At 51.1% G+C, this 14,620-nt stretch overlaps 1 protein-coding gene across 3 annotated transcripts in view; it reads left to right on the top strand.

Annotated features, from left to right (window-relative positions):
* The window catches only part of LOC139317438 (KAT8 regulatory NSL complex subunit 1-like), a 58,089-nt gene extending 46,316 nt beyond the window's left edge, over window positions 1-11,773 (top strand). For 2 of the 3 annotated variants that reach the window (XM_070944497.1, XM_070944498.1), the window contains exons 12-13: window positions 9,543-9,753; window positions 10,790-11,773. In XM_070944497.1, coding sequence (XP_070800598.1) covers window positions 9,543-9,753; window positions 10,790-11,038 — 460 coding nt within the window. In that variant the 3' untranslated portion in view covers window positions 11,039-11,773. The remainder of the gene's footprint in view (window positions 1-9,542; window positions 9,754-10,789) is intronic. The other variant, XM_070944499.1, reaches the window with a different exon arrangement.
* The last annotated feature ends 2,847 nt before the right edge of the window (window positions 11,774-14,620 follow it).

Below are 14,620 nucleotides of genomic sequence, written 5' to 3' on the forward strand. Positions count from 1 at the left end.
TCCACGTCTTCGGGAGTCACAGAATCGAACTCTTCCCAGATAATATTCTCAAGACCTGCCTCCATCCTCCCCCCTGAATCTACCCCGTCAGAGTCCAGATGTTCCTGAAACTGAGCGATTTTATCATACAGATACTGTACAAAGTCCTCAGCTCTACCCTCCAAGGGGTCCTCCCGCGCTTCCTGAAGGAGCAGGGAGCGGGTCACCCTAAACAGGGCGGCCGGGCGGTTATCTGATGATGCAATAAGAGCGGAAAAATAGTTACATTTTGCCGCTTTTATCGCCACAAGGTAAGTCTTAATATGAGACCTTACCAGTGTTCGGTCAGATTCAGACCGGCTGGCCCTCCAACCGCTCTCCAGGCGTCTTTTCCGGCGCTTCATCTCCCTCAGCTCCTCGGTAAACCAAGGAGCCAAGCGAGATCAGTGCCGGGTCAGAGGCCGCAAAGGCACGACCCGATCCAGAGCTCCAGCGGCCGCCCTATCCCAGGCGGCCACCAGGTCTTCGGTCGAGCCGTGAGCCAGAGCCTCAGGAAACGGCCCAAGCTCTGTCTGGAACCGATCAGGGTCCATCAGGCGCCTGGGGCAGAACCACCTCATCGGTTCCGCCTCCCTGCGGCGGGGTGTAGCGGTTCGAAGGTCAAGGCGAAGGAGGGAATGATCCGACCATGACAAGGGTTCAGTCACTATATCCCCAATATCGAGATCATTCAACCACTGACCAGAGACAAAAACCAAGTCCAGAGTGTTTCCCCCCGTGTGAGTAGGGCCATGCACTAACTGGGTCAGGTCCATAGCCGTCATGGAAGCCATGAACTCCCGCGCCGCCTCAGACGTTTCACCGATGGATGGCAGGTTAAAATCCCCCATGACCATAAGCCTCGGGGTATCAACCGCCACCCCGGCTATAACGTTGAGCAGTTCGGGCAGGGCCGCTGCCACGTGGCAGGGAGCCAGGTACGTGATCAGCAAACCCACCTGTACCCCATGACCCCACTTCACCAGGAGGGACTCACAACCGGCCGTCTGAGGAACAGTGGTCTCCCTCGGACCAAGACCTTCTTTTATAACAACTGCCACCCCCCCCGCCCCTACCCTGTGACCTCGGTTGATGAAATACGCGGAAACCAGGAGGGCACATTTCAACGAGGGGAATCCCCCCCTCTTGGCCCAACCAGGTCTCCGTAATTCCTGCCAGATCCGCTCCCCCCTCCTGAACTAGATCACAAATGAGGGGGGCTTTATTTACTACGGATCTGGCATTGCATAACATCAGCCGGAGATCTGGGCCCTGAGAATCTGGACTACCTGGGGAACGAGAGGAGCCTTGGGGGCCGGAGCGCACCACCGCTTGAAGACAGCGGGCGCGCACTCCCAAAACCAGGTTTGGCCCCCTGCTCCCGCCATATCTGCCCCTCCCACTCACAGTACTGATGTACTGGCCCTCGTTACAAGCTCTAACCCCCTCATCGACCCGGAACCCTGCGCCTCCCGTGCCATGCCCCCCAACCGGGCCTAGTTCCTCTCTCAGTGGGTTATCCCCCAAACCCACAACCCTAGTTCCAATCCAACCCTCCCCCCCCAGAACCCCTTAAAAAATTAGTTAAAAATTTAGAGAGAAAACTCCTCAGCCTCCTTTTCGCTGCATGCCACCTCTCGGGGTTCCAGAGCCCGTCATCAAGGTAGGCCCTCGATAGTGTGGAGGGCCAAATCTGCGAGAGGGGGTAGTCTCGCAGCACCAAAAGTTCAGCCGCTGAATACATCCGAAAACAGCCTGGGGTAAAGGTGATATATGGCTGGGGGTTCAATCATGATTGACAGTAAAATGGTCCCCGAGAGACAGTACAGAGCCTTTGGGTATGGGTCATCTGGAGTCCACTGCCCTCTCACGGCAGTGAAAAAGGAGTCTCAGCCGTTCAGAAGAAACCAGGATAAAGATGCCAAAAACCACCCTCTCACGGTGGCTGGCATTAAAAAGATGGACTGTCACCTCTGGTAATAGAACGGCAGCAGTGAGCCAGGCTCCCTCAGTACCCACAATCCAAAGGCCAAGAACTCTCCTTACGGCTAAAAGGTATGAGATGGAATATAGAGCCAAGACGAGGGGAGCAGACTAAAGATGGTAACAAGAGAGGATAAGATGGATCCAGGGATGGATAACATGAGAGACATACAGATTGGATGGAGGGATGGATGGGTAGATAACAGAGAGATGGATGGATGGAGAGAGAGAAAAATGGATGGATGGAGAGAGATGGATGGAGAGAAATGGATAGATATGATAGTTAGATAAGAGAGATTATATAGGTTAGATCAGGTGAAATGCTACTGGTTCGGGCAGTTCGCCCAAACCGGTAGTAAAAAATGCTACTGATTCGCCGAACCGGTAGTAAAAAAATGGAAAAAAAAAAAAGTTCCGACGATCATCTGAGCAATGTGCGATGGTCGGAATTTTTTTTTCCTTTTTAAGCATTTTTTTACTACCGGTTCAGGGGAATAGGTAGTAAAAAAATGCTTTTAAAAAGTAAAAAAAAAAAAGCTCAGACGATCGCGCGGTACAGCTGTGATCGTCGGAACCTTTTTTTTTACTTTTTTAAAGCATTTTTTACTACCTATCCACCCGAACCGGTAGTAAAAAATGCTTTTAAAAAGGTTCCCAAGATCACGTGACAGATTTCTCTTCCCCCCCCCGCCTCGCTGTTCTACTTACCTTCCCAAGCCTCCTTTTCATGCGAAGTGCGTATGTGCGGCCAGCGAACCGGTAGCAAACCAGTTCAGATTTCACCACTGGGTTATACAGAGATGCATGGATGGACAGATGGCTAGATAAGATGATAGCTAGAGAGATTATACAGATTGGATGGATGGATATATAGATAGAGATGGATAGATGACAGCTAGAGAGATGGTATGGATGGATGGGGAGAGAAATGGATAGATAAAGATAGCTAGAGAGATAATATAGATTAGATGCATTCATGCAGGCATATAATAGACATACATACATACATACATACATACATACATACATATATAGCTAGAGAGAGGATGAATATATGGATTGGATGCTGCTTTATGGATAATAATGTATCGGGAAGAAGCCCCTAGAAGCTAATCACCGGGGGGGGGGGCCAGCAAACGAGATGCCCAGTGTCATGTGGAATCACATGGCGTCTAAAGTGTATAAATAATTGGATAATGTCTCCAGTCTAAATCAAATGCCTTGAAGGGGGGAGGGGGCTTAGAAGAGAGAAGTCACCAACTTTCCAAACCGTTGCCAGACCACCACCACCTCTTCACCACCACCACCCCACAGGAATGCAATGGATCATTTGTTTTCCAGCTAAGAACTCGAGACTCCAGGCATGGGGTATCACTCTGTCTTTTGGCTCTATGGACTGAGTTCAATCTTAAAGAGACGCCCTCCTTTGCACACGCTCCCAGATTCATCTCAGTCCTGAGCTCGGTTGGACGGATTTAGAGTTCTCTTGTTAAATTTAGTCAGATAGTTCTGGTTTAATTTTTTTGGTTTGTTTGGTTTTGTTTTCTTTCCCCTTGTGGGGGTTTCTTGCGTTTTTAAAAGGTTTTGAAGAGTCGAAGAAAGATCGTCGTGGGAGGGGGTTCCTCGGCTGAGGACCCCTGGCTGCATCCATGCCCAGCTTTAAATTTATATTTGTCGCCTTTGCTGGCAGAGCGCTAGGCGAGGGGATCTCAGCTGTTTGGCGGCTAGAAGAAACGGCCGCCATTTTGTGAAACGCCAAGCCACATGTGGGCTCTGATCAGGCAGTGGACGTCGGGATTCAGCCATTCCTGCCTTGTGCCCTGACCACCTACCCTCCGAGGCTGTAAGTAGTAAGGAGGGGGGTGGAAGCACCGTCTGTACGACTTTGGGCATTTTGGTGCCAAAATAGTGCTGAGGAGGCCACCGGACAGGCGGCCATTTTGTTTTCCCCTATTGTTAAAGGCACGGAGCAGCAGCTGCCATAGGGTTCGGGTTCTCGCCCCTCCAGTGCAGCTTAAGCCGTCAGGGACGCACAAAGGAGCCCGGACCCGGGTACTATTCCCCTGAGGTGAAGAGGAGGCCTGGTCACAGTTTGCTGACCAGGGAGGGGAGGGCCACAGTGCAGTGGTGTGGAGCCTGCACAGGCCTTTTTTCTCCTCTTTTGAACTGGAGAATTAGACTGATTCCTTACTTCAGCTCCACTTCTGATCTACGTATTTGGCCTCAAAGGATTGTTTTTCTTCAGATCATGTGAGGCTGTTTCATCTATTCTGCAGTTGAGGATTATTCCTTGTAATACTGGTGGAATAGAGATTTAAGGTGTTTTTCTGGATACAGTATGGAGAGCAGTGGGGAGTCTCCCAGAAGATCTACCCGCAGCACTAATAGTGGCCATGGGTCTAAGTCTGGCAGTCAGACTTCAGCAGCAAAGATCAAGGCCAAGGCTATGGCTCTCACGTGCCCATCAAGAGCGCAGGAAAGGGCAGAGAAGAGATTACATGATGCCGTAGAACAGCAAGTGGCAAAGAGTCAAAAGGCAACAGCAAAGCGTAGACATTTAGATAGTCCACAGCCTGCTCAAGATTCTGATTTAGCAGAACCAGGGCCTTCTACCAGTTTGTTAGTGTCTAGAGAATTGTCTCCTCCACCTTTGGAAAGCGAGCAGGTAGAGGAACAGGAGCAGAGTCTATCTCCTTCACCTGCGGTGGCACCTCAACCAGAGGGCCAGGCCACTGGACAGGAAGTTGAGTTGCCTGCGATTGTGCAGCAATGGATTGCTGAGGCAGTGCAGCGGGGCTTTGCAGCTGGTCAGGCTAAGTCCAAAAAATCACAGCGGAAGAATGTGGAGGTGGTTAAGCCACAGAGTTCTGCTGAACAGAGACCAGCTAGGTCACAGCCAGAATTGGAATCTGAGGTCTCAGTTTCCTCTTCAGAGTCAGAGGGCTCATTAGCAGGTGCTTCTGAGCGGTGGGATCAGGAATTATCTTAGGAAGAAGGTCTGTTACCGGAACAGCCTGTATTCAAGGGGTTGTTTAGACCACATCTTTTTAAGGCTTTGCTCATGAAGGCTAAGGTCACCACGAAGCAGGGTATTTCAGAAGAGACGGGGGTTAGATCAGAACAGGATCCAGCAGATTTACTGTTTTCAGAACCGGTTGCAGAAACTGATATTATACCAGCTCCCCAGATGTTTCTAGACATGATTAGGAAACACTGGGATTCGCCAGGAACTCATACCAGCTCCTCTTCTTATGAAAGGAGATTTTATAACACCACACCCGTTCTCACAGAGCTCCTGAATATCCCGGATGTGGATGAACCAGTGTTAGCATTGTCCTCTTCCTCAGCTACCTTAGCCGAACCAGAGGAGGTGCTAAAACCGGATGACTGTAAGTTAGAGCAGGCTCTTAAGAGGGCTCACCAGGCGGTGGCCTGGGGGATCAAAGTAGCCACGGCAGCGTCCTTCTTCACCAGGGCATCACTGTTGTGGCTTAAACAGATGCAGGACGGGGGTACCAGTTTCAGATCTCAGCTCATCAGGATTTCAGTAAGATAGTGGCGGCAGCGGAGTATACAGCTGATGCCACACTACATTCAGCAAAATTTGGAGCGCGAGCCATTGCTTCTATGGTGACGGCTAGGAGGCTCTTATGGTTAAAGAATTGGCAGGCAGATTCCAAGCATAGATGGCGCTTGGCCTCTGTTCCCTTTAAAGGGTCCAAGTTATTTGGGTCAGCTTTAGATCCCCTTTTATCTGAACCAAAGGACAGGAAGAAGGTTCTTCCAGCTTTATCACGAAAGGCGGACACCTGAACTACTTCGCAGGATCGGAGGTCTTATTTTCGTCCCTATAGGGGAGCAGGTTTCTATAAAGGTCAGAGACGGTTTTACCAAGGCCAGGGCAGTCAAGCAGGGCAGTTCCATCAGTCGGGGATGGGGCAGTCAGATAGGAACAGAGCAGGCCAGCCCAAGCGTTCCTTTCATGGAGGGAATTCACGTTCCTTTCGCAGGTCCCGTTGACTGGAGGCTCGAAGCTCCCATTGGTGGCCGGCTAGGCCTTGTTGCAGACCAGTGGGAGAAATCCACCACAGATGCATGGGTAAGGGAGACCATCACTTCAGGTCTAGCTCTAGAATTTCTTGCGGTTCCCCCAAGGGTTGTCTGTTGCCCAAAGTCAAGAGATGTAACAAAGAGAAGGTGTATGGAAACAGCCATTCAGCATCTGATAGACATAGCAGCAGTGGAGTCCGTCCCCTTATCAGAACAAGGAAAGGGTTATTACTCAATGCTGTTTGTCATACAAAAACCCTCGGGGGGACTTTGACCAATTCTAAACCTGAAGGGCCTAAACAAGTTCTTGAGGTATCGGAGGTTCAAGATGCACTCCCTCCGGTCAATTTTAGCAAATGTTCGGAGGGGGGATTTCTTGACCTCCATCGACCTCACAGATGCATATCTGCACATTCCGATTCATCAGGAGTACAGACAGTACCTGAGGTTTTATTACGACAGCAGACATCTCCAATACCGAGCGCTTCCATTCGGCCTAGCCTCTGCTCCCAGGGTCTTCACAAAGATCCTGGCGGCATTGGAGGTACTCAGGTCCAAGCCGATTCGTCTCCAGGCTTACCTGGACGACATTTTGTTGCAGTCAACATCTCTAGCTCGGGCGGAGTCGGATCTGAATACCACAGTCCAATATCTGCAGGCTCACGGTTTCTCTATAAATGTAGAGAAGAGCCATTTTCTCCCGACAAATCGCCTCATTCACCTAGGGGCGATTATAGACACCATTCAGTGCCAGGTGTTCCTGTCTCCGGACAGGTTGGAGGATATCAAGAGTTTGACCAGATGGGTGATGGCTGCACCCAGAGTGACTTTAGCACAGCTCTCCACCCTGTTAGGCAAGATGATTTCGTGCACAGAGATTGTGCCTTGGGCGAGGTTTCACACCAGGCCTCTGCAATGGTTCATGTTACCATTTCAGAAGTCAGGAAGGGCAACGTCACGGACCAAGGTCAGGATTCCGGGGTTGGTCAGAGCATCCCTGAGCTGGTGGATGTCTGGACGGATGTCACAGGGATGTTACTTCCTAGTACAGGAGAGAGTCACAGTGACCACAGATGCCAGTTTAGTAGGATGGGGAGCTGATTGCCAGCATTAGATGGCGCAGGGTGTTTGGTCACAGGCGGAGGCACGGAAGTGCATCAATTGGCTAGAGCTGAGAGCGGCACGCTTGGCACTCAGGCACTTCAGGCCCTACCTCTTGAACCGCCATGTACTCCTTATGACAGACAACATTACAGTAAAAGCCCACGTAAACAGGCAGGGGGGTACATGATCCCAGACTCTCATGAAGGAGGCAGAGAGGCTCTGTCGTTGGGCGGAGCAAAATTTGAGGTCCATCAAAGCAGAACATTTGGCTGGACAGGACAACACGTGGGCGGATTGGCTAAGCAGGGAGGCCTTAGATCAGTCGGAGTGGCGGCTGGACCCGACATTATTCCAGGAGATTGTGACATGTTTCGGTCAGCCAACCATCGACCTCTTTGCCTCATGGACGAATGCCCAGCTACCCCGGTTTTTCGCTTGGTTCCCGTGTGAGGGAGCGGAAGGAGTAGACGCTCTTCATTGCCCTTGGCCCGAGGGCCTGTTATATGCCTTCCCCCCACTGGCACTGCTTCCGAAGGTCATCAGTTGGATTCTTCACTTCAGGGCAGAGCTCATCCTGGTAGCTCCTCATTGGCCACGGCGACCGTGGTTTGCGGATCTGGTGAATCGGTCGCACCGCCCTGGAAGATCCCGCCCAACAGGGTCTGCCTCTCTCAGGGACCCGTTTGTCACCCAGATCTGCAATGGCTTCACTTAACTGTGTGGAGGTTGAGCAGCGATTGCTTGAAGGGAGAAATTTCACCACAAGCGTGATAGAGACTATGCAGGCTGCCAGGCGCCCGTCGACGGCACATATTTATAACTACCTGGCGAACTTTCTGTTTGTGGTGCTCGGGGCGGAGGATTCAGGCGACCAAGGCAACAGTGCAGCAGCTTCTAGAGTTTCTGCAAGCTGGGTTGGAGAAAGGTTTATCACCAGAAACCCTTCGTAGGCAAGTGGCTGCTTTAGCTTCAGTGTTATCGTGTGGGAGGAGAATTTCTGTTACTCAACATCCTGATGTAAGGATTTTCCTCAGGGGGGCGACTAACTTGAGACCAGCAGTGGTACACCGTTATCCCACCTGGGATCTCCAGAAGGTGTTACAGGCCTTGTCTACTACACCTTTTGATCCGCTTAGGCAGGTCCACCTCAGTTTCTTAACATATAAGACTCTTTTCCTTGTGGTTGTTACATCGACCAGACGCATTTCGGAGCTTGCGGCCCTCTCTGTGAGGGAAGACTTGTGTATCTTTCATGCAGATAGAGGAGTTCTACGTTTAGATCTGGCCTTCATGACCAAAATTAATTCGTGGTTCCATTGGGCACAAGAATTGGTACTTCCGGATTTTTGCCCGAATCCATCTCACCCCAGGGAAAAGCTCTGGCATAAGCTGGATGTAAGACGAGCATTAAAGATTTACATTAAGAGGACAAGGTCGTTTAGGAGATCGGAGGCCTTATTTGTATCCTTCTTGCCAGCTACGATGGGGCTGAAGCTTACCAGCTCAGCAGTGGGCAGATTGATCAGGGCTACCATCGCCAGAGCTTATGAAGCTCAGTCACTGCCTCGGCCCAGGGGGGATAACCACTCATTCGACTTGCAGTGCGGCTACCAGCGCGGCCTGGGCAACTAGCACATCGGTGGAAGAGATCTGCAGAGCGGTGACATGGTCATCTCCCTCTCCGTTCATCCGACACTACCGGATTGATGCTTATGCCTCAGCAGAGGCTGCATTTGGACGGAGGGTTCTGCAACTTGTGTTGGAGACACCCGGATTGGAGGACCAGACTTCTTCCCACCCTTGAGGACTGTTGGCTTTGGTAAGTCCCATGCCTGGAGTCTTGAGTTCCTAGCTGGAAAATGGGTGTTGGTCCTACCTGATACACCCTTTTTCGGCAGGAACGAGAGACTCCAGCCCCACCCTGATTTGGGGGTCTGGTCTTGGAGGGGTCATTGCAGGTGCAGTATCCTGGAAACTTCGTGGGACATCGTTGAATCTGGGAGCGTGTGTAGAGGAGGGCATCTCTTTAAGATTGAACTCAGTCCATAGAGCCAGAAGACAGAGTGATACCCCATGCCTGGAGTCTCTTGTTCCTGCCGAAAAAGGGTGTATCAGGTAGGACCAACACCCATTCTGGAACGTTCTTTGCAGTCTCTGGTTGGGCCTGGCACGCTTTGGAGCATCTCTTTTCCCAGTGTTTCTCACACGCCCCAAAACCTGCCCCCATCTCTGATCTCCTTTTGGAGGCATATCTGTCGACTGACACACCTTTCCATCTTTGGGATGGAAGGAATAAGACACTCCCCCAGCTCCATCCACCGTCCCAAGATCTCTTTAGAGACCCTGCTAAGTTAGGCTTCCTGCTCTCTGTTCCGTTCTCCTTCCAGGAGCTCCTCCCATAAAGCCGACGGGCGCTGGGTGCCTCCTCCCGGCTGCCAGGAGAGCCTGCCAAACAGTCTTCACTACCCTCAGGGTGCCAACTCGCCCACCACGTCGCTCAGCCCGGACCCCTTCAACGTCCCAACGTCCCTGGTGTTAAGAGGCCGAGGAGGGAATTCCTTCAGCGAAGACTCTTCCTTCAATACAGACGAGATCCAGGTGAGGCTGCTTCAGAGGACTTGGTTACTACATCAACAATGCAGAGTCCTCAAGTTATGACAGAAATTGGAAGCAGTCCTCGGCTTAGGACCGTAACCAAGAGCAGGATTTCAGTCGCTAAGAGATGTGGTCGCAAAACACAATGTTGTAGCTTAATGATAGCAATTCTGGAAGTCCTGATTGCTATCATTAAGCAAGGAGCTCATGTAACCTTGGCTTCCTGCTGGCTTCCTCGTTGACTGTATAGGGGAAGCCAGCAGGAAACATTGAAAATTGGGATTACAGGAAGTCCTTGGGTTACAACAGTTTGTTTAAAGTCCCAACGGCACTGAAAAAAGGGACTTATGTTTTTCACACTTATGACCCTTGCAACATCCCCATGGTCACGTGATCAAAATTCAGATTCAGTATCCCAGGTTCCACTTTTGCGACCTGACAAGCAAAATCAACAGGGAAGCCCGATTCACTTAACAAATGTGTGGCTGACTTCACAACGGCAGTGATTCACTGAACAATGTTGGCGAGAGCATAAAACGGGTCAAAACTCACTTAACTACTGTCTCACCTAGCAACATAAATTTTGGACTCCGTTGTGCTCGTCAGTCACAATAGTTATTAAGTGAATCACTGCAGCTGTTGACTTAGTAGCAGAGTTGTTAAGTAAATCGCTCTTTCCTACTGACTTTGCTTGGCAAGAAGAGGAATCACGTGACCCCAGGACACTAACCGTCATAAATATGAGTCGGTTTCAAAGAGTCTGAATTTGGATCGCGTGACCATGGGGATGCTGCAATGGTCATAAGTGTGAAAAACGGTTATTGGTCACTTTTTTCAGTGCCAATGTAAATTTGAACAGTCACCGAATGAATACTTAGATGTCAAGGACTACCTGTATTCCAGCAGAGGTATGTCATAACTACAAACGGTCACTAAGTAACCGGTCATAAGTCAAGAATTACCTGTACGGGTCTTCCTTTGCCGAATTCTCCTTCCCTTCCACTATCCCTGCTGTTCTTCCTCTTTGTCTCCTCTCCAGAACGTGCCACCTTGGGAACCCCGCACCTTCCCGCTTTCCAACGTCGACTACCGGGCACTCCAGGACCCCTACCACAATACCTTTGGCCAGCAGTGGGACGAAGCCTTGAGGACTAACCACATCAATGCCGCCGGCCTCTCTCACCCAAGAGAGGCGCTCCCGGCCAAGCGTCTGGCACCTCTCGAGGACGGCGATTGGCAGCGCCAGGCCGACCCTCGTTGCTTCGTGTCCACACTGAACAACAGATGACCTCGGGCCCCAGAGAGAAGACGTTGGAAGAGTTGCACCCACACTCTAGAGAGGCATCACTGAGCTTGGCTGGCAAGTCAGGCACCATGAAAGTCGGGCGCAAAGCGGAGGTCCATCTTTGGGCTAGGAGTTCCCCACAACTGGAGAGGAAGGGCCGGCAGGGGCCATTCGCCAAGCCTCTGTGGGGCGGGAGGAGGGGGTGACTTGGAGAAGCCCATCGTGTGAGGATTCGGAGCACCACACAGGAAGGAAAGTTAAGGGCTTCGGGAGACCACCCTCCAAAAAAGGGGGAAGTGAAGAGGCCACAACACACACCAAGAGGGGACGCTTGGGAACGGACGCCGTTGATCGGGACCTCAAAAGCAGGAGGGAAGTGTAGATTGATTGGGGAGATTGATTAGTGGATGATGGGCTTCGTCCCTGGAGCTGCTAGTTATTGGGGTGGGGACTGTGAAGGGTCTTCAGGGAAGGGCGATAAATTTCACACAATTTATCATTTTGATCTACATCATTCTGGAATCCACGGTTTTCCGAATCCAAAACCCGTTCTGGAATCGGCAGTTTTTCCTAACTCAGAATCATGGTTTCTCCTGATCTTTTGGGGGGGGGGGGGGACGACACGACAAAACGATCAATCATGATTGCAACCGACGCTTTCTAGACTTTTCTATTCAGAAAAGTGGTCAATGCTATGCAGTTGTATGGAAATGCTAATTTAATCAATAAAAGGAAATTGACCGGATGAATAACATGGGCTCCAAAGTGATCATTGGGGGGTTTGGGGTTTTATTTATTTATTTATTTATTTTATTAGGCTTATATGCTGCCCTATCTCCAACGGACTCAGGGTGGCTCACAACAATAAAAACCACAATAATCCATTATACAAAGTTAAAATGCCTAATTAAATCAGATAAAGCTGAAAAAACCCGTCTAAAACCCCATCAGTCCAGGCCGGGGGACTCGAATAACCAAGTTTTTAATTCGCGGCGAAAGGTGTGAAGGTCGGGCCAATCGGAGCCCCAAGGGGAGTTGATTCCAGAGGGTGGGCACGCCCACAGAGAAGGCTCTACCCCTGGGGCCTGCCAGCCAACATTGTCTCGCCGACAGCATCCTGAGCAGGCCCTCCCTATGGGCGCGAACCGGGCGATGGGATGTTGTTGCTGGCTGCAGGTGGTCCGCCAAATATCCTGGGCCTAAGCCATGTAGGGCTTTATAGGTCATCACCAGCACCTTGAATCTCACCCAGAGGGCAACCAGCAACCAATGCAGGTCGCGCAGGAGAGGTGTTACATGGGAGTATCGGGATTCTCCCATCACAACCTGCGCAGCTGCATTTTGCACCAGCTGAAGCCTCCGAGTGGTCCTCAAGGACAGCCCCATGTAGAGAGTGTTACAGTAGTCAATACGGGAGGTGACTAGCGCATGAGTGACTGCTTAGGGCATCTCGGTCCAAGTAGGGGCGCAACTGGTGCACCAGACGGATCTGGGCATATGCCCCCCTGGTCACGGTTGTTATATGGTCTTCTAAACTCAACCGTGAGTCCAGGAGGACACCCAAGTTGCGTGCCCTGTCTACAGGGGGTAAAGCTTCACCCCCTATAGCCAGCGATGGAACATCTCCTATGGACCGAGATGCTGGTACCCACAGCCACTCGGTCTTGGCAGGGTTGAGTCGAAGTCTGTTCCTTCCCATCCAGACCCGTACCGCTTCCAGGCACCGGGCCATCACGTCGAGGGCATCACTGGGCTGCTTGCAAATATTCTTTAAACATCATTTTAAACATATTTTTTAAAATATCTACAGATATATCTTCTCAGTCATTCAGGTTGTGGTTGTCCGAAAGGTGCTTTTTCAAGAGGCAACTAGACTTTGTTTTTTCTTTGAAGAGGTTTTGCTTCTTATCAGAGAAGCTTCTTCAGTTCTGGCTAACAGTTTGGTTCTTCAATCAGAACGGAAGGAAGCTTCTTGGATGAAAAGGGAAACATCTTCCAAGGGAAAAAAAAGATACTCCTTGCAGACAGCTGGTCATTTGCATTCCTTTTAGAGAGCCATTGAGGCTGCTTGGAAGGTTTTTTCTGTGTCCTCGGGGTCACCGGAGTAGCGCACATTGGGGTCGGGTCGGGGAGGTGCAGACGAAAGCAAAAGGAGCGGAAATAAAAGCGTGTCTGTAGAGCCAGTCTGCTGGCTCGGCTTCAAAAGCAGCCACACTGACTAGAACTGCCTAGTGCAGTGGTGGCTAACCTTTTTGCTGTCGTGTGCCAAAAGCGGGGTGGTTGCGCATGTGCGTGCCCACACCCATAATTCAGTGCTCCCTGCGCCTCACCCATGCGCATACGACCCCCCCCCCCCGTGCCCCGTTTTGGGTCTAGCAGGCTTCCCTGAAGCCGCTGGAGGCCGGAAACGGCCCATTTCCAGACTTCCAGTAGGCCCGTTTTTCACCCTCCCAAGGCTCCAGAGGCTTTCTTGGAGCCTGGGGAGGGCAAAAACAGTCTTCCCTGGCCCTCCGGAGGCCGGAAACTGCCCGTTTTCCAACTTTTGGTGGGCCCGGAAGGCTCATTTTTCGCCCTCCCCAGGCTCCAGAAGTTTTCCTGAAGCCTGGGAAGGGGGAAAATGCCCTCCCAGAGCCTCCGCACCTGGCATCCAAAACGGGCCACATGGAGACTCCTGGGGGGGAGGGGTGGCGTGGGCATCCAAAAATCAGCTGGTGAGCGCATGCGTGCTGGAGCTGAGCTAGGGCAACAGCTTGCGTGCCGGCAGATATGGCTCCACGTGCCACCTGTGGCACGTGTGCCATAGGTTTGCCATCACGGGCCTAGTGTCTTTGATGAATGCCAGATTTCTCATCCACAAAATTGATGAATTAGCGCTGCAGTTGGCAGCAAACCGGCTTCTCTGTGAAAGCTGTGTGATGGTTGTAATGGAGACCTGGCTACATCCATCTGTACCCGATGCAGCAGTGGGGTTGACAAGCCGTGTCACTTATCGCTTTGACAGAAATGGCGACTCAGGTAACAGCAAGGGAGAATGACTCTTATCTATATACACAGTAACTGGTGTGTTAACAGCAGAGTAGCTTATACTTATTGCTCCCCAGATGTCGAACTGATAACTGTCACGTGTAGGCCATTATATCTGCCTATAGAAATCACTGTGATAATTATAGCTGTTTCTATTCCACCTGATGCCAATGTCAGCATGGCACTTTCTAAGCTATATGACGTCCTCTCCAGGCAGCAGCAAACTCATCCAGAGGGCGCTTTTGTCATGGCTGGGGACTTCAATCAAGCGTGTCTAAAGACAGTTCTCCCTAAGTTTGTGCTGTATGTGCAGTTCACCGCCAGAGGGAAGAACACTTTAGACCAGTGGTTCTCAACCTGGGGGTCGCGACCCCTTTGGGGGTCGAACGGCCATTTCACAGGGGTCGCCAAAGCCCTCTCTTGCCCCCCCACACCTTCACTCACCCTCACTCTCTGCTCTGTTGGATCGCCGGCCGTTCGCTTACCCCGCCCACTCCCAATCTATTGCTGCCTCCGGAGTCCCAGCTGATGGCTAGAGGAAAAAAAACTGTTTAAATTCTT

This window comes from Pituophis catenifer, unplaced genomic scaffold (genome assembly GCF_029215685.1).
Source record: "Pituophis catenifer annectens isolate HBS135680 unplaced genomic scaffold, rPitCat1.0.hap2 SCAF_5, whole genome shotgun sequence".
Taxonomy (NCBI): Eukaryota; Metazoa; Chordata; class Lepidosauria; order Squamata; family Colubridae; genus Pituophis; species Pituophis catenifer.